The following is a 19,567-nucleotide window of genomic DNA, read 5'->3' on the forward strand; positions in this document are numbered from 1 at the left end:
ACGGAGCCCTTTGCGCTGGAGACCCCGGCGCGGGTGGGGCGGAAGGGCTCCAGGGCCAGGAGACAGATCACAATGGGGACAGGGGATGAAAGGCGCCGGGGGTCCGGGTCCCGAGCAGTCCCCGCCGCCGCCAGACTCCATGCCCGGGAGGGGGATGGGGTGCGCGTAGACGCTCCGCGGCCCGGGTCGGACGGAGGAGCCCAGGAGCCACCGCAGCCGACGCGAGCCCAGAGATCCAAGCTTCGCTGCCAGCCCAGGACACTGGGGCCCGGACGCGGGCCGAGGGGAGCCGGGCGACGGGAGAGGAGCCCCGGAGCCCCGCTGAACGCCCGCCGAGAGGACGTTTTCCCCGCCCCCAGAGCCTAGCCCGCCCAGCCCGCCCCGAGCGCGGGGAGATCACCTCCGCCCGTCACCTCCTCCCCTTGTCGCCTAGGTCCACCCGGGCCTCCTCCCCCGGGCCGCCCCCGAGCACGAAGTTGGCGGGAGCCTATAAAAGCCGGTGCCGGCACGACCCGCGGACATACAGTGCAGGCGCCCGAGCTGCCGCCGCTAGACCGGTGCCGATTCCTGGCCAGCCCCGACCGCCGGCGCGATCATGTCCCATCACTGGGGGTACGGCAAGCACAACGGTGAGTGCCGGCGGTGGCCGGCGCGGCGGCCCCCAGATCCCGGATCCCCGAGCCTGGATGCCGGCCCGGGGCCCACAGCACCCGCACATGCTGTTTACTGCGGCCGCGGGGAGCGCTGGATGCTCAGGTGCGCCCCGGGCGCTCACTCCGCTCGCGGCTCCCGGCGCCGGGGATGCCCCCCTTGCCCCAGCTGCGAGGCCACTGTCGAGGAATCCCCGCGTCCGCCCGAGGCGCACAGGGCCCGAAGGAGGGGAGGCGCAGCCCTGGCCGCGGGACCCGAGGACAGTCCCTCCCGGGTCCCGACCTGGGGGATCATTTTAACCGGACCTAGGAGGAGGCGGGGAAGGGTTGTAACGGAAAATTCTAGTTGTTGATCGCAGAGAAATTAAGAGACTCCCCTTCCCCCCCCCCCCCCCCCCCCCCCCCCAGTGCACCCCCATACACCCCTGCAGTTTCAGCACCACCTGTGGCTAAGGCGCTCAGCACGAACTGTCCCGGGGCATTTTCCAGTGCTGGTTTGAATCCATGGCGCTGATTTCCGAGTGTTCCCTTCATCTCTCGACTTCTAATGTTAGGCGGTCGGACACCAGGAATCAGGTTTTATCTTGGCCTCAGACCTGGTTCTTCCGAGCCAGCGGAGCAGAGAAGCATGCCTCTGGCGCACCTAGCGCATCTTTGGAAGGTGTGGGGCTTCCTAGGTAGTGGGGACCCTGACGGTTAAAGGAGGGGTGGGCCCGGGCCTGGGCAGTGAGGAAAGGATCCGGATCTCCTTGAATGTCTTAAGTGAGCTTGCATATCCCAAAATCCCAACCACAAGCCCTGACATTAGTGTCTGCCCAACTTCACTTGCTGAATTTCAGTAAAACTTTAAAATAGCTAATATTTATATAGCACTCAGTGATCTAAGAACTTTACATATATCAATTCTAATTGTTACAGCGACATCTATGAGGTAAATTTCTAATTATTCCATATTACAAATGTGGAAACTGAGGCACAGATTACGTGTTTTGCCAAAATTTACCCCACTGTTAAGTGGTGCTTCTAAAATTGGAACTGAGCAGATAGGCTCCGGAATGATTGTTCTCTAGGGGTCTGGGTGTACCTTTCCCTACAATGGGGGTTTCACACGTCTTCTTTCCCCCAGGACCTGAGCACTGGCATAAGGAATTCCCCATTGCCAAGGGAGAGCGCCAGTCCCCTGTTGACATCGACACTCATACAGCCAAGTATGACCCTTCCCTGAAGCCCCTGTCTGTTTCCTATGATCAAGCAACTTCTCTGAGGATCCTCAACAATGGTCATTCTTTCAACGTGGAGTTTGATGACTCTCAGGACAAAGCAGGTCAGTGTTTAGAAAATAACTTGTGTATTTTAGACAGTAGCTGTTTTCCGAGCTTAATGGAAGGAGCCAGGAACAGTGGTAGGAACCCTCTTAATAGCACAGTTTGTCTCAGGACTCAAGGATGCCACCCTGATCATTTTCATTAGGTCTCAGATTCGGAGAAGTAGGCTAATTAGTTTGAAGTGTCCCGGGGCCGTTTCTCCTCTGTGAAATCCCTGACTTCTATGTAGGGCATTGAATAACCGCGATATGCCTGTGAAAAGTCACAAAAGGCACAAAGTCCCCTAGCAATAAAGATCAGTCATGATGAGATTTGCACTAATTGAACTTTTAAGATTGTAAAATATTTGTCTTCCAGAGCTGATGCGTATCCATTAAAAAGTATATCTTAGTGAGCCTTATCTTCAAGGTAGCAGCGAGAAGAGTAACAAAAAACGTGCCAATTTAAAATGCTGAAATTCTTGGAAAATGTTATGGGTATTTCTTAAGATTGGGCTAGTGTGATAAAGATGGCAGCATATTTTGATATCTCCTCAGAAATTCATTCCACAAACGAAGATGTTGTAGAGTTGGTGGACATACCTGGCCCATTACTGACAAAACCAATTACCATATTTATTTGTAATAGAGCTGTTTACAGGATGCTCACTGTAAAAAAAAAAAAAAAAAAAAAAAAAATGCTGCTTTTTTTTTTTTTAGTCTCTCTCTCTTTTGAAACAAGAGAACAATCCCATTCAGACATAGTAGCTGCCTTCTTTGCTCAGCAGTTACTTTAATTGCCAGTGCCCTATTTTCCTGAGTGCTTTCCTCGGAAGGTCATTGAATGAAATGGTGCTGCAAACACATTTTGTTTGGTGGTGGGAGTGAGGGGAGTGGTGCAGCAAAATGAGAAAGTTTTGGAGTAGTGACCTACGGTACTAATATATTGTATAACATGCAATTATAACCATTTGGGTTGACTATTCTTTGTCAGCAGCTATCCTATATAGTCAGCTTGGTTTTGTAAAAAGAATTTTTCCCTCCTTTCAACTTTTAAAAAATTTGTAAACACCTGGCTTTCTGAAATGGTGATTCTGGAAGACAATTAGATGGGGGATAATGTGGAGATCATCTGAGAAATGTTTTCAACCTACCTGTGCCTGCCTGTGTGCACCCTCCCCAGTACACACATACATACATACACACACACACACTCACAATCATACTCACACATTCTGACACAGTATGATGATTTATTAGAATCAAGTCAAGGTTGTACATTGAAGACAGTTCAGTGATTCTGCTACATTGCTTTCCCAAGCATTTCTCTCACTCCAAAGGAACAGTGTTATATAATTAAATTAAACACTTTTTTTCTTGTAAAGAATACTGTATATTTATAACATGACAAGGCCAAAGGTCTCAAGGTATTACACATACAGAAAGGATACTATAACATTTCATGTCTAGTCATTTACAAACCAAAAGAAGTGAGCTACTTTAGTCTGTAGCTGTGCTTTTTGAAAGAGCCACAATGATGTCATTGTTTTCAATGGATGTAATGTCTACCAAATTTTGTATCTCATTGGATGCTACATAGAAATTGGATACTTTGAGTCTTTTTTGGAACGCTGAAGAAACAAATCTCCAATAAATGAAAGCAGATGAGGTTCCTTATCGTCCTTAGAAAATGGATAGTGAAATAAATTATTCTAGTAATACATATTATTGGAAAGTGGATTTGAACATATGGTCTGGTGGTTATCAGCATAGACCGGGGTCAGAGAGACCTGGAATTGAGTTCTAGCTCTGCCGACAACTAGCTCAGAGACTTTGCGAGTAATACTGTCTAGGTTTTAGTTGTTTTTAACTGTTAAGTTGGAGTAACAATAGTATCTGCCACAGTGGAAGGATGAAATGGGACAGTATATGTAAAGCACCTAGCCCAGTGCCTGGCGCATAGAAGTTCCTCAATAAATGGCCTCTGTTGTTGTCACAATTTGAACCCTTTGACCGCCTCTATTAGACAATTGCTGTAAATGTTGCACCTGAGGTAAGATTTCTGAATAAACTTTTTCTTTAACAGCTTTAAGATTAGTTCCCATCATTGGATGGTATTTTAAAATTTTATTTTTATATTTTCTGAAGCATTCTGTTTATCATACTGAATATGTACTTATTTTATGTATGAAGTTATTATATAGTTATATATTTTACCATGAATCTGTTAAACTTTGACAGATTTCTCCATAAGCAGTAACTAATTAGGTCTAGCTACATTTTTAGCAGCTATTTCTTGTGGAGAGCAATGCATACATTTTGAAAGAAGTTGGCCATGTTTAGATTGTGAAACAGATGAAAACCATGGCGTTTAGGTAGGAGCTCCCACCCATGCCTTTAGAGACACATGTATTATCCACCTAGTTCTTCCACAAAAAAAAAAAAAAAAAAAATCTTTACTAACACCACTTAAATGCATGGGAAGCTAAGCACCATGAAAGCAGGGTGGAGGCCTGGTCCCTCTCCTGTTTCCCGGAGCCCATGCTGGAAATATCTAAAGTAGAAAGACATAGAAATAGTAGACCCTGACTGCCACTTTGATAAGTGCAGAAAGCAAGTATTCCGAGGAACTATGGAAAACGTGAAGGAGGCTTAGCAGTCTGTGTAAGACAGGAAAGACTTTCCAGGGTAAATAAGGCTTATGTGGAGGCTTGAAGGATTTTGATGTCTTGGACAAGAGTCCAGGCAAAGGGAGATAGGAAATACCAGGGGACTTAAGAGAGCACAGCATGTGCTCCAGAAAGGCAAGAAGGCACACTCAAAGCAAGGTCAGGAAGGACTTGCCCTCATTTGCATAGGAAAGATTCCTTTGTAATTTTGCCTCTCTTTTCCACATTTTCAGTTACTTTGGTTAAACAAGGATGCAAAATATATTAAAATGTCAATATTAAGGGAAACGACATCTACAGAAGAAATTTTAAAAAATTATACCATGTGGGGGCCAGGCATGGTGGCTCACACCTGTAGTCCCAGCACTTTGGAAGGCTGAGGCAGGCAGATCACTTGAGGTCAGGAATTCAAGACCAGCCTGGCCAACAGTAGTAGAAACCCTGTCTCTACTAAAAATACAAAAAAATGAGCTGGGTGTTGTGGCACACGTCTGTAACCCCAGCTACTCAGGAGGCTGAGGCAGGAGAATCTGGATCCCGGGAGGTGGAGGTTGCAGTGAGCCAAGACCACACCACTGCACTCTATCCTGGTGATGGCATGAGACTCCATCTCAAAACAAACAAACAAACAAACAAACAAACAAAACCACACACAAAGAAACAACATGTGGAAAAACTCCCTTTAGAATTTTTTTTTTTTTAAATAAGACAATCCTAGGCTCTCAAAGCCAAAACAAAGAGTAGAGATACTCTAGTTAAACTCACCTAAAATAAACATGAAGAAACTGAAGCCGAAGAGTTTAAATAACTTGCTAAGTCATCTCCTTGCTAGTTTGCTGGAGGCACTAAATAGCAATCACTTAAAAATAGAATTTGAATGAAAATATTTGAAGGATAACCATATTTGACATTTAGTTTGTACATACCATGTTTTTTAAAAACTGGCATTTTTTTCTGTACACTTAAGTCAAAAAGTTTTTTATTTCACTCATTTAATTTTTAAAAATCAACAGTTTAACATCTTTTTGTTAGGAGTTATTATTGTGGTGGTAACATTTTTAGATTTCCTATACCTCTTATTTCCTGTATTTAAATGCGTTTCATTTACCTGTCTTCTTTGTCTTAATGAGATTTCAGCCTTCTAGAACTTCTTATAAATTGAGGTTTTCCAATATGCTTTAAATGTTCTCTTATATCCAAACTTAGGTACTTGGGTATCAGGAACTGAGTGGGTTGACTTTATTGCTGATTTAAGCTTGAGAGAATTTTTTAAACTGTGGAGTTAATAGGATTTAACTAGAAGCTTGGGTTAGAGCTCTCATCAATCTTCTAAATTCCTTTGAAAATAAGCCACCTTAAATTCACCTTAAGTTAATGAAAAATTGCTAATCCCTTTAGGTTTTTAAAAAAACTTATTAAATAATAACTCACCCTGCTTGAGATGTTTTATTAATGGCCTTATCTAGGAGAAAAGAATAGTAGTCAAATTATTAACTCCTGCTAACTTATTAACTTTTATTAAGGAGTTTAATACTCTCCTGCTTTATTGCAAAGTTAGGGACAAATTTTGAAAGCCAATGCCAGAATTATTGGGCCAACTCTTATCCAAGTCTTACATCATTTCTGTTTTTTAGAAATTGAAATTTTAAAAATCTGTTTGTTATTTCAAGAAAAGATTAAAGGAAGCTGGATGAGTTTACCTGTGCTCTTTCTAAGTGACCCATTGTCTGTATGACATAATGGATCTTCATACATGGATCCTGCTTGACTTTCAGAGACTTGCTTTTGAAGCTCTAAAAGTTTTCTTCCACAGCAGTCCTAAGTTAAAAGAAAGCATGGCAACAAATGAAAGGGCTTGTCATGCACACAGTCATGGTGTCAGCAAAACCCTAAATACCTAGAAAATGGACCAACATATTCTAAACACTGTAGTTACTATATTCACATCAAAACAGCTTCTTTTTTTACTCCTATATAATTGCCACATAGCTTAAACCACAACTTCTGTTGAATTTCGACTGTGTTTACTCTAGCGAAAGTGACAGCTACACATCTTATTGCTTTAAAACAAATGGAACACGTGTATGTTTTTTATCCCCAGATTTGTCTATATTGGCACGTAGCCTTAGGATTATTGGCTGCTGTCAACGGGCAACACAGTAATACATGATTTTAACATTTTCAGGTTATTTATAGAAAAGATAGTCCCGAAAATGACATGTTTTCTGTAGAATTAATCATTTGCTTCATTAGTAGGAAATCATTTAAATTTTATTTTTAAACTAAAGATTATTGGGACTAGTTTATTTATATTTTGGACTTAAAAGAAACTGTTGACATTCATTAAGGTCTTTTTTTTTTTTTTTTTTTTTTTTTTTTTTTTGAGGCCAGATCTCGGCTTCTGTATCACCAGGCTGGAGTGCAGTGCGTTCTCGGCTCACTGCAGAAGCTCCGCCTCCCAGGTTCAGGCCATTCTCCTGCCTCCCAGCCTCCCGAGTGGCTGGGACTACGAAGCCGCCACCACGCCCGGCTAGTTTTTGTATTTTAGTAGAGTGGGGTTTCCACCATTAGCCAGGATGAATTGCCGATCCTCCTGACACCGTGATCCGCCAGCCTGGGCCTCCCAAAGTGCTGGGATTACAGGCGGCCACTGCGCCCGGCCATCATTAAGGTCTTTAGTCTGTCACTTCAGTGCATCTTAATTTAGTTTAAGTGATTAGGGAGAAAAAATTAAAAAATATTAAATGTTCAGCTTTTAATTTGTGTAAGCAATGTGATTCATTTCAATATTGCTAGATCTCTTATTTTTCTCAAGAGTAATTTATATAATTTCCTCAAATAATATGTATAGGAAGACAGATTATTCTATAACATTACACTTAGTGCTTGTTTTGTGTTATATACAGAGTATGTATAATTGATGACAGATCATGAAAATTAAAATTGGCTGGAGCTCTTGATGTTGAGATTTGAGTTTAAATTAAATTTGGGAGGTCTTGAAAAAACGTTAGAGTAGAAAACTGTATTTATGTCTCCATCCCGCACAAAACACATTTCTGGGGCACAATAAACCATTGACTCTTTAAAGCGCCACTGCCATGGCTGGATTTTACAGAGAAAAAATACGCAGTTAGCAATTTCTGCTATTTTTAAAAATTATTTTTACATTAGAAAATAGATTTCATTTTAAACTGCAACAGTTTAGAAAATGGCATGGAGTTATTTAAATAAATAAGTAGATCCAGAATATAGCATAAAGTCCCTAACTTAAACCAAAATATTGTCTTTTATTTTTCGCAAATAAAATGTTTGAGTTTATGTCAATTTATTATAACCATGTTTTTGAAGGACTTCATTGACTAAACTCCATGCTAAGAGTTTGCTAGAATTGTTGCCTTCTGTAGCAAGTAAACGTTAAGGATTTAATAACTTTTTCTAGTTACAGTGGGTTTCTAATCTTCATAGCAATGAGTTTTATTTTAACAGGGGCTAAAACAGGTATCTGGTGATAGGAGATTAGCACTGAATGTGTTTAATCATTGAGCCCAGAGTACTTTTCCTTTTTTTTTTTTTTGTCTTAGCTGTTAGCAAGCATTGTTTAATAAAAGTTTGCACACACTCTTGCCTAATTCTAAATGTTCTTAGAAACAAATTAAGATGAAATTTTAAGATTTGTAAGAGAAAGAATAAGAATAAGAAATAGCAATAAACTTTATTCTCCTTAAAATGTAAGATCCTGCTATGATTCTTCATTGGGGAGAAAGAAGCTACATTTGGAAAACTGGTTATCTCAAGATGCTTAGTATGGTTTTATTTAGTTAGTTTTACCACTTGGTAGAATTAATGATGTGACAAATGACATTTGCTTCTTATTATCAGCCAGTTGGTTGCTAGCTTTAAAGAGTTATTATAAAGGATTTTTTTCAGTATTAATTTATTTCATGAACATATATTTAATTTTTAAGGGTATATTATTATTAAAAAAAAAGAGAATTCTTTCATTCTCTTAAAAAGAGTCTAGAATTAGAAGCTAATATTTCCTTATAGAATTATCAGGAAACATACTGTCATAATAAGTTGTTTTGGTGTTCCAAGAGATGTGACTTTGTCAGAATACATCCAAATTCATATTTCTTAGCAGATCTGAAACATAACACCATTTATAATTCTTTCTGTTTTCATTCTTCCTTTTTTATCCTGGCCTACTGTAAAACAGATCTGGCAGCCAGAGGTTGTATCAGGAACCACAGAAAGACCTCACTGCTTAAATATCTTCAAAGCAGTGTTTCACTTTGAATAGATGAATGGGTGTTGCTACCATGTAAGCATATTTAGGTGAAGCTCATGAACAAATCTTGTACAGAAGTTATCCCTTTGTTCTGCAATGCCAAAGTAAATTTGGGCTTGTTATTTTATGGAATTATAAAGTAAAGCTAATAAAATACACTTATAGCAACAGATGTTTAATTCCCAGTACTAGAAAAATAAAATTTAAATTGTAGAACTAAACTACCTCTAAAAGCTTTTGAATATATTGGTTAAATCCCATTAATATATATAAAGTTAGGTACAGAGTTTCTTGGTGGAGGGGAGGAGAAAGAGTGATTTCACACTATTTTAATCCTCTGTCAAGACACAACTTGTTAATTATGTACAGATAGTTCGTAGCCCAAGTATGTGAGTTTTAGTACTGATTTTGCTTAGTGAAGTTACATTAATGCCAAAAATAGTAGAATCATGGAATAGTTATCAAGTTAGAATTTTAAGTTCTTAGAGATAATAGAGCACATTACACTGCATATAGAAGACGATCCATAAATTATTAGTAAAATAGTAAATGATTTAGTGTATCCACTTTACAGATGAGTAAATTAAGGTCAAAGAGGTTTAATAAAAACTTTTGGCTGGGCACGGTGGTTCATGCCTGTAATCCTGCACTTTAGGAGACCGAGGTGGATGGATCACTCAAGCTCAGGAGTTCCAGACCAGCCTGGGCAACAAGGCAAGACTCTGCCTCTACTAAAAATATAAAAATTAGCTGGACATGGTAGTGCACGCCTGTAATCCCAGCTACTCGGGAGGCTGAGGCACGAGAATCACTTGAATTCTGCTTGAGGCGGGGGTTGCAGTGAGCTGAGATCGCACCACTGCACTCCAGCCTGGGCAACAGAGCAAGATTTTGTTCAAAAAATAATAATAGCCAGGATGGACTTGATCTCCTGACCTCGTGATCAGCCCACCTCAGCCTCCCAAAGTGCTGGGATTACAGGTGTGAGCCACCATAATAATAATAATAATTAAAATATATGTAAATAAATAATAAAAAATTAAGGGAACAAAGCTAGCCAGCAGCAGTGACAGTCCAAATTCTAAAGAATTTGGGAAGCCTATATAAGGATAATTGGATTTTGCAATGTTAAGATCAATGGAATACTTATTTCACAAATTCGGGTGTGTAAGAACTGGTATCAGAGGTTAGCAAAGCAGGCTGTATGGCAGCCATTGGGCCTTGGTAGAACAGACGGTCCCACGTTTGCAAGTGTATGTGGCAGACCAATTATTTGGCCAGTGGCTACATGGGCACTTCCTAAATGATTCCCAGAGGGATTATTAGTTTCACTTAAAATTTTCTCTCTCTGGACCTGAATCTATGACTCTAAAACAAATCCAGAAAAAGGAATCAGTATGCTCAGAAAGAAAGATGTGAAAAGCATCATTTCTCCAGACAACACATGTGAGGATAAAAACAGACGAAGTGATTTTGTTCAGCACCATAGACTAAACTTGACTCTGGATTGAATTTTCAGAGTGAAATGTGATGAAAGGCAAACATTTAGTACTGTAAAATAGAACTAAAGATGGTAATATTTAGACATGTGTTTCATGTGCGTGTGTATGAGTGTATGTGTGTATACATATGTATGTATGTGTATGCAGATACATACATATATGTTACATGTATATATGTTTTTAATTATAGTGATCAAGGGAGGACCCCTGGATGGCACTTACAGATTGATTCAGTTTCACTTTCACTGGGGTTCACTTGATGGGCAAGGTTCTGAGCATACTGTGGATAAAAAGAAATATGCTGCAGAGGTAAGATATACTTTTTTTTTCTTTCCAGGGAAAAATGTTTATAAGTTGATAGCATTAATTTCAAAAGCTTAATTTGTAAATTCAACTCGCACCCAGTGAACCACTTCTTTTACAAAGGACCTTCATATTTGCTTTTTATAACCTTTAATTGTGACATTATACTTAATGCTGCAGAACTTTCTCTACTGTCTCCAACTCCAACATTTGCAAAAAGTAAACAGACTCAAATTAGAGGATCCTGTTTTAACATAAATTTGGATATCAAATGTGTGCCTTCTGTCAAAACTGTACATTTCTTTGTCTTAGAGTTATTGATGAAAACACTTGCTATTATACCAAGTACTCTGTGGATAATTAGAATTAAAATGAAAGGAAAGGTTTGATTTAAAATTATCCATATTTTCAATTTCCTAAGTAACCTTTACTGTGAGAAAAAGACCAGTGGACAAAATCTGTCGGCTTTGATTGTGTAAACCACTCACTGTGGCTTTGTCTCTTCACCTTAGCTTCACTTGGTTCACTGGAACACAAAATATGGGGATTTTGGGAAAGCTGTGCAGCAACCCGATGGACTGGCCGTTCTAGGTATTTTTTTGAAGGTTAGTTGATGGCCCAATTATTTCTTTTTTTCCTATTTTTAATAAAGGATGACCAGACAGAACATTTGTAACATACAGGACATTCTACAAAAGAGCTTAGGAAATGTCTTTGTCCCTGAAATGTTTTCAAGTTTATCTCTTCCTTTCATATCTGCTAGTTGCAGTGGAGATGGAGGACAGAAAGACAATAGGAGAGGTGTTTATTCAGTACTGTTTGAATGTAAACGTGAAGAACATAAAAAGATCAACTTGGGTGACTGCTAGGTATTTGTTTTCTTTTCATTTAATCTGAGGCTAAACAGTACTATATCATGATAAAGTAAGATCAGGTACTGAAGAGGGGAAAGACAGTGAATTTCAGGCAACAGTGGGACATAACTGGTTGAGCTGCCTTCTAAACAGTGGTAAAGGGGAATGGAGAAAAGTCTGGACTGGAGATTTATGAGCTCTGATTCATATGTTGAGGTGAAAGCTACAGGTATCTATGAAATCATCCAAGTACAGCACGAAGAGGGAGATGAGAAAGCTGCCCAGGGGGCAATCATGAGAAACTGCAAAATGTAAGGCCTTTACAAGGGGAGAGATGCAAATTAAACAACTTAAAAGGGGTCAGGCGTGGTGGCTTATGCCTATAATCCCAGCACCTTGGGACACCAAGGCAGGAGGATAGTTTGAGGCTGGGAGCTCAAGACCAGCCTGGGCAACATAGTGCCATTCCATCTCTATGAAAAATTTTTAAAAATTAGCTGGGCATAAAACAAACAAACAAACACAAAAACACAAAATTAGCTGGGCATGGTGGTGTATACCTGCAGTCCCAGCTACTCGGGAGGCAAGGGCAGGAAAATCACTTGAGCCTAGGGATTTGAGGTTACAGTGAGCTATCATCATGCCACTGCACTACAGGCTGGGTGACAGAGCAAGACTCTGACTCTAAAAAAAAAAGGCAAGAGTTAAGAGAGATTTGGGATGTTGAAAGGCATAGGGAAAGCCAAAGAAGAAGATAATTTTTAAAAAGAAGGGATGACCGTAGTGTAAAGTCCAAATCAAGGCAAGTCCTTGAAGAGTATTCTAAAAGTTAGAGGTCACTGGGGATAATTGAGCCAGTGGTTTCAGGAGTACTATCTGAGTGGAAGCCGAGGCAGGTTGAAGATTCGGTGAAAGTAGGCAAGTCTATGGTGTCAGTGTCATCAAGCCAGTACTGATGGGTGTCATGTATAAAGTGGAGGATTTGGGCTATTTGGATGTTTTCTAATAGAGCTACCCAAATAAAAATAAAAACTGGTACAGTACCAACTGGGTGATAGTATCTTGCCCTTTATGTTTTTCTTTAGGTTGGCAGCGCTAAACCAGGCCTTCAGAAAGTTGTTGATGTGCTGGACTCCATTAAAACAAAGGTAAATTTGAATTTTCTGCCACCTCCTTAGGGTACTGATTTTCAATACTCCATTGGTTTTAGAAACTTCTTTTGATCAAATTGCACAGTCTCAATGACATGTGATATTTGGATGAGCAGTTGATAAAGGTAGAATATTCCTTAAATATTTAATGTTTCTTTCAACAAAGTTGATCCTAATGCTAGCATAATTCTAAGACTTGTGTTTATTTAATCTTGCTCCCCCATCATTTGCACATCCATATGTAAGAGTCAGAGAATCTTATGACTGCAAGGCGGTTCAAAGGTCCTCTAGTCAAATTATTCACTCACTCACACAGCAGATATTTGTTGAGTATGTACTATGTGCCAGTCGCTTTGCAAACAAGTAGATACAATGGTGAACAAGATAAACAAGGCCCTGTTTCATGGAGATTTCTATTCTATAACCTCTTTGCATTCATTCATCCTGCATTTGAATCCTCTCTACAGCATAGTTGTATTGAGGTCGTTGAGCATCTGTTTAAACACTACAGTCACTTCCCGTAATGGGGAACTTATCACCAGGGACAGCCCTGGCTTTATAAAGCTGATCCTCACATTGAAGCAGCATCTATCCTCTGAAATGCTCACTCTACACCCCTGGCTTGAGCCCCTTGAATTCATAGAATAAACCTGATCTCTCTTCCACATAACCCTACTCTCTCTCTACTCTGTTTTTTCACCTACCTCAAGCTAATTATCTTTAGTTCCCTTTAACTATTCTCATATGACATCGTTTTCTCTCTTTGCCACCACCTTGTCACTCCTCCAATAAATCATTCCTGTTTGCTTGAAAAGTGTAGTGTCCAAAACAGAATGTAGTTATTTGATTCTGACCTAGAGCGAGAAAAATCACCTCCTCATCAGGGATACCCTATTTCTGGTATTGCAATCTGAAGTCACCTCATTTTAGTGGCAGCAGTCTCACTTTAAATACTGGGTGTGATCAGTTAATGACTTAATGGAGAATGTAAGGATTTTAGATAAATGGCCAACATGAAAAATGGACATGTGAAAATAGTTTTTGTTTTGTTTTGTTTTGCTAAGACCTGCCACATATTTTCAAGTCGAATGTCTTCTGTTAATTTCTTTTTATTTTGTTTGCCAGTGAATATAGGACCTCTCTTTTAAAAAGTGTTTTTGACCATCAGAGAGGAGTATACCTATTTGTGTCTCCTGCTTTCCTACCTTCCTCCTACTGTGTCAGTGTGACAGTTTGAACCTGAGTATTTGCCTTGTTCTAGGGCAAGAGTGCTGACTTCACTAACTTCGATCCTCGTGGTCTCCTTCCTGAATCCTTGGATTATTGGACCTACTCAGGCTCACTGACCACCCCTCCTCTTCTGGAATGTGTGACCTGGATTGTGCTCAAGGAACCCATCAGCGTCAGCAGCGAGCAGGTTGGTTTTCTAATGACAGGTCTGTTAATAGGTGGAGCATTTAGTCAAGGCAGAAGACCTTGGCCTCCAGAGTGAGAGAGACCTGAGATTTAATCCTTCTGCTACTTCTTGCTGTGGAAATAGTGCCTTTGACGGTGCTCAGCAAATAAACAGCATTCAGTAAATCTTTGTTGTTATTAGCTATAAACTTACACAGTTTGTTTAGCCTGTAAAATTGAATAGTCATTGTAAAGATTCAATGAAAAAGGTGTCTGTCACCTAATAAATTAATAAATGCTTTTTTTTTTTTTGCCAGTTATGAGGAAACTGAGGCTTAGAAAAGTGAGAGTTCATATTCAAGGTTACATAGATATCAGTGAATTCCCAGCTTACTACTCACTCACATAAGAGCTTTCTGCGGTTTTATTTATATCAGAATGCATTTCTGAATCCTGACAGGTGAGAGTCATCCCTTGGAGAACACATATCTATTAAAACTTACTCCAGGTTGCTTTAGAGGCTTAGAGCAGGTATTCTTACATTTCCAATACAATGTATTGTGTGATGTTCAAGTGATTAATGCAGCTTCTAAGTCACTGATGAGTGGCCACAAAAGTGGATACAAATGAATTTTTCCTAGACTTGTCTCTTAGCGCACAGTTGAAATGTAGAAAGTGAACATTCCTTAGGATTCGCAAGAGGTTGGATCCTGAATAATTTAAGGAGAGCTTTAGGAGCCAACAATCTTGAAAATGGTCACTATGTGAGTAGTGATAGTGTGATTTAAAGCTACAAAAATGCTGAATAATAGAGGTTTAGAGCTGCAATGTGCAATAGAGATTATGTTGTCCAACTTTCTCATTTCACTGGCTTGAATCACTTTGATCAACAACAGTCTGAGAAACAGGAAAATTGAAGTGTTTTCCCTTCAGCTACCTTGGGACAGAATCAGGTCTGGGAGCAAGGATTCTATTCCTGTGTCCTCCTTTAGAATATGAACTTATGAATGCTGAAGATGCTTCACATCTTTCTTTAAAGGAAATATATATCTAACTGGAAAATTACTTGTAGCATATCAAAGTATGCCTAAAAAATAGCATGCTTATCTTGTAGTATGTCACTTGAAGATTGACCTTGTAGTAATAAGATATTTGAGCAAGCTTCTTGAAGTTATAGTGTAAGGAAAGATTATAATGCCACTTTGCTATGTAGATGCAGTGTTTACGTTGTAATTTAAAACATGGAATTTTTTTTCTTCTTTCACTGAGAGCAATGCAACTTTAAAGCAATAGTCTGACATTTAGAGCCATTATAACAAATAGATTTATGGTGTATACACACCCACAGGCCGAAATACACATATAGATAAGGGCAGTTGAACCTACTGCATTAATCCTTGTGCCCTGAGTTTGCTCTTTAAAGTTGAAAGTGGTATTAAACTAATAATGTTAATTGCATATATTGGCAAAATACCAATAGGGCTATTTTTCTTGTCCTATAACATGGAGTCTGGAGGGAGGCTCATGCTTAGCTCAGGAAGCTAGGGCTCCAGGTCCTCTTCTGTCTGATTCCCTTGACTTGGCCTTGCCCATCTTCAGGTGAGGACTTCATCTTCAAGGCAGTTGCAATAGCGTTTTGAGCATCACATCTGGATACAACCACTTCTTGAGGAGGAAATGAATACCTCTTCCATTGGCTCCCTAGGAGCAGAGAAGCTTTTCCCTGAAGGCCCCTAGCAAACCTTTCACTTCTCATTGGCTAGAATTGTGTTTTCTTGCTTAGTCCCTAGCCAGGGAATGTGATCATTTCGGCCTGTGGGTGTGCATACACCATAAGTCCATTTGCTATAATGGCTCTAAATGTCAGACTATTGCTTTAAAGTTGGATTGCTCACAGTGAAAGAAGAAAAAAATTCCATGTTTTAATTATAACATAAACACTCCATCTACAAAACAAAGTGGCATTATAACCTTTCCTTACACTACAACTTCATTACCCCGCTGAGGCTTACAGGGAGAGGACAGATGTCTGTTAATGAGGAAGTATGGCGGTAGGGGGTGTGGATTTTAGGTAAGCAGTATAAACGGGTCTGCTAATTCTGCTACCTTTATTTTCTATACTCAGGCTCTGTCTCTGTGATGCTAAAATAATGAGTCAAGTTGACTAATGTGATGAGTGTAATTTAATTGGTGCAGTGAGGAACAGAAATCGGTTATACTGGTTTAATCAAAAGTTTGACCTCATTACACTTTATGAACAGACTCTCTTTCAGATTGCTGGAATTCTGTTGCAATGAGTCGACCCTATATATCCTTAGAATGCTCCCTAGCATTCAGTAACCATAGCTGTGCATGTTATAATGTATGTGCATGGAAGGTGGCTTTATGGGAGTGATTGAGAGACTATTACCCGACAAAAGAGATCAGGTTAAAGGCTGTTGATTCCTGGGCTGCTGTATTCCTGCCCAAACCACCCTTTTTCATTTGGATCAAGTCTTGGTTAGAGGGAGGAAAGTAGCACTTTTTAAGAACCTTGAAGAAGTGGGAGACTGTTTAATGGCTTCCTGTATCTCAGTGGTGGCCAGTAAACTGAAACAAGTTTACAACGGAGTAAAAATCAACCAGTGACAAGGGGTTCTAATGTTAAATGCATATATTGGCAAAATGCCAATAGGGCTATGTAGGGTGATGAGCACTCACAATTGTTCACTAAAATGCTATTTTTAAAACAGGAAAGTAGAATGGTTGAGTGCAACTCCATAGCATGAGATAAATTGAGCTAGTTAAGGCAAATCAGCCTGGGCAAATTCATTTCTGTGTTTTTGTGTATTTGGAGATGCCAGCTCGTCGCTCAGCCCATAGAGCTTACAGGTCCTGACCACTTGATCTAATTGTACAGATGTGATAGTTTGTCTTCCCTGGGGCAGAAAACAAACTTTAATTTGGAACTAAAATTGTTATTATTTTGCATCTAAAGGTATGAGTTTATAGACTTTTGAGATTAGATTTTAAAATTAAAAGGTCACTGAAAATTTCCTTTAAAAATGGCCCCAATGAATTTGTGTATTTTGTATAAATTGGTTTGTGATATTAAAGCATGCATACATAATCTATATGTGATTATGTATTTATTAGGAATCAAATTGAATTTTGGCCTTTGATGCACAGCACTGTGAATGTTGGGGAATGTAATTTTTGTTTATTTTTGTTTCTGCTTTTTGAGACAGAGCCTTGCTCTGTCGCCTAGGCTGGAGTGCAGTGGCGCAATCTCAGCTCATTGCAATCTCTGCCTCCAGGGTTTAAATGATTCTCGTGCCTTAGCCTCCCGAGTAGCTGAGATTACAGGCGCGCCACCACGCCTGGCTAATTTTTTTTTTTTTTTTTTTTTTTTTTAGTAGAGACAGGGTTTTGCCATGTTGGCCAGGCTGGTCTTGAATTGCTGACCTCAAGTGATCCACCTGCCTCAGCCTTCCAAAGTGCTGGGATTACAGGCATGAGCCATTGTGCCTGGCAGGGGAATGTATTTAAAGATACAACACAAGCATATAACTGAATACTATTGTGAAACGTGAATTATCAATGTTTTATTGTGTCTTTTAGATGTCGAAATTCCGTAAACTCAACTTCAATGGGGAGGGTGAACCTGAAGAACTGATGGTGGACAACTGGCGCCCGGCTCAGCCACTGAAGAACAGGCAAATCAAAGCTTCCTTCAAATAAGATGGTCCCATAGCCTGTATCCAAATAATGAATCTTCGGGTGTTTCCCTCTAGCTAAGCACAGATCTACCTTGGTGATTTGGACCCTGATTGCTTTGTGTCTGGTTTTCTAGACGCTTCGTCTCTTACTTGATAGGCTTACTAATAAAATGTGAAGACTAGATCAATTGTCATGCTTGACACAACTGCTGTGGCTGGTTGGTGCTTTGTTTATGGTAGTAGTTTTTCTGTAACACAGAATATAGGATAAGAAATAAGAATAAAGTACCTTGACTTTGTTCACAGCATGTAGGGTGATGAGCACTCAATTGTTCACTAAAATGCTGCTTTTAAAACATAGGAAAGTAGAATGATTGAGTGCAAATCCATAGCACGTGATAAATGGAACTAGTTAAGGCAAATCAGGTAAAATAGTCATGATTCTATGTAATGTAAACCAGAAAAAATAAATGTCCATGATTCCAAGATGTTATATTAAAGAAAAACTTTAAAAATTATTATATATTTATAGTAAAGTTATCTTAAATATGAATTACGTTGTAATTTAGTGACTTTTGAATTACAGAGATGTAAATGAAGTATTATGTGTAAAAATTGTTATAATTAGAGTTGTGATACAGAGTATATTTCAATTCAGACAATATATCATAACTTAATAAATATTGTATTTTAGATATATTCTCTAATAAAATTCAGAATTCTATTCTGGGTTATTTTATTGTGGACTGAGTAGTGGGTAATACAATAATGGAGGAACAAATGTCTACTTTTATAATTCATAATAATTCCTTATTAATAATGAGCCATCATAATTGGCTTACTGATAATTGAAGAAGTCTCCATAAAAGGAAAAACTCTGGAGGTCATTTACTTATTATGCCAAGTACCGTTTTAAGTGCTTTCTGAGCATTCATGTGATCTTCATGACAATCCTATGAAGATTAATTCTGCAAGAGAAATGATTACATTAAAAGTAGCAAGGTAGAAAAGGGGGAAGAGTCTGCACACTGAATCAATATAAGCCCCTTGGGAATAAAATAAATAAAAGTTCATTTTATTAAAAAACGGAACTCAATTGATACCCAGAAGTGAAATAATAATTTGAATTTTAAAAAGAGAAATTAAGCTGAGCATGGTGGCTCACTCCGGTAATCCCAGTACTTTGGGAGGCTGAGGCAGGATGATTGCTTTAGGCTGGCAGTTTGAGACCAGCCTAGGCAACATAGTGAGGCCTTGTCTCTATAAAAAATGTAAAAATTATTCGACCGTGGTGTTGCATACCTGTAGTCCTAACTACTTGGGAGTCTCGCGCACCAGGATCACATGAACCCAAGCGTTCAAGTCTGTAGTAAGCTGTGATTGCACCACTGTACTCCAGTCTTGGTGACAGAGTGACACCCTGTCTCTAAAGAAACACACAAACAAACAAAAAAGATGAATTATACAACTATTACAGACAGGAAAGAGTGAATAAATGAAAATAAATCTCTTACTATTATGCCTTTCTGGATTTAGCTCTGTGCCTTGACCATGGAGTCTTTGGCTAATGAATTATTCTGGAAAATGAAATGGAACACATTATCAGGTTCTACACGTCAGGGAATAAAAACTCGTTGCTTTAGATAGAAAATTTCCTAAACTCACCTTAGATCTTTAGCTAACTCAAGCTTACAAAAATTTTATTCTGTATTTTCTACCAAATCATAGGTCTAAGAGCCAATTTGAGTTAACTT

At 39.4% G+C, this 19,567-nt stretch overlaps 1 protein-coding gene and 1 long non-coding RNA gene across 2 annotated transcripts in view; one reads left to right on the forward strand and one right to left on the reverse strand.

Moving 5' to 3' along the window:
- LOC116276373 overlaps positions 1–1,240 on the reverse strand; it is a 28,235-nt gene extending 26,995 nt beyond the window's left edge. Inside the window, exon 1 of the long non-coding RNA XR_004185867.1 lies at positions 1,094–1,240. This is a non-coding gene — a long non-coding RNA (uncharacterized LOC116276373). The remainder of the gene's footprint in view (positions 1–1,093) is intronic.
- On the forward strand, positions 138–18,537 carry CA2 (carbonic anhydrase 2). Its single transcript, XM_003902932.3, has 7 exons — positions 138–629; positions 1,777–1,974; positions 10,603–10,721; positions 11,228–11,320; positions 12,655–12,717; positions 13,982–14,137; positions 17,716–18,537. The coding sequence occupies exons 1-7, from the start codon at positions 596–598 to the stop codon at positions 17,833–17,835; spliced, it is 783 nt and encodes a 260-aa protein (XP_003902981.1). The 5' UTR covers positions 138–595; the 3' UTR covers positions 17,836–18,537.
- Positions 18,538–19,567: the final 1,030 nt, after the last annotated feature.

This window comes from Papio anubis, chromosome 8, assembly GCF_008728515.1.
Source record: "Papio anubis isolate 15944 chromosome 8, Panubis1.0, whole genome shotgun sequence".
NCBI classification, from domain to species: domain Eukaryota; kingdom Metazoa; phylum Chordata; class Mammalia; order Primates; family Cercopithecidae; genus Papio; species Papio anubis.

Excerpts from the sequence above, each read along its gene's own strand:
- CA2 (XM_003902932.3), top strand. The coding sequence starts at position 596 with ATGTCCCATCACTGGGGGTACGGCAAGCACAACG. Across the intron at positions 10,722-11,227 it reads AAAAGAAATATGCTGCAGAG|CTTCACTTGGTTCACTGGAA; the intron begins GTAAGATATACT and ends TCTTCACCTTAG. Across the intron at positions 14,138-17,715 it reads TCAGCGTCAGCAGCGAGCAG|ATGTCGAAATTCCGTAAACT; the intron begins GTTGGTTTTCTA and ends TGTGTCTTTTAG.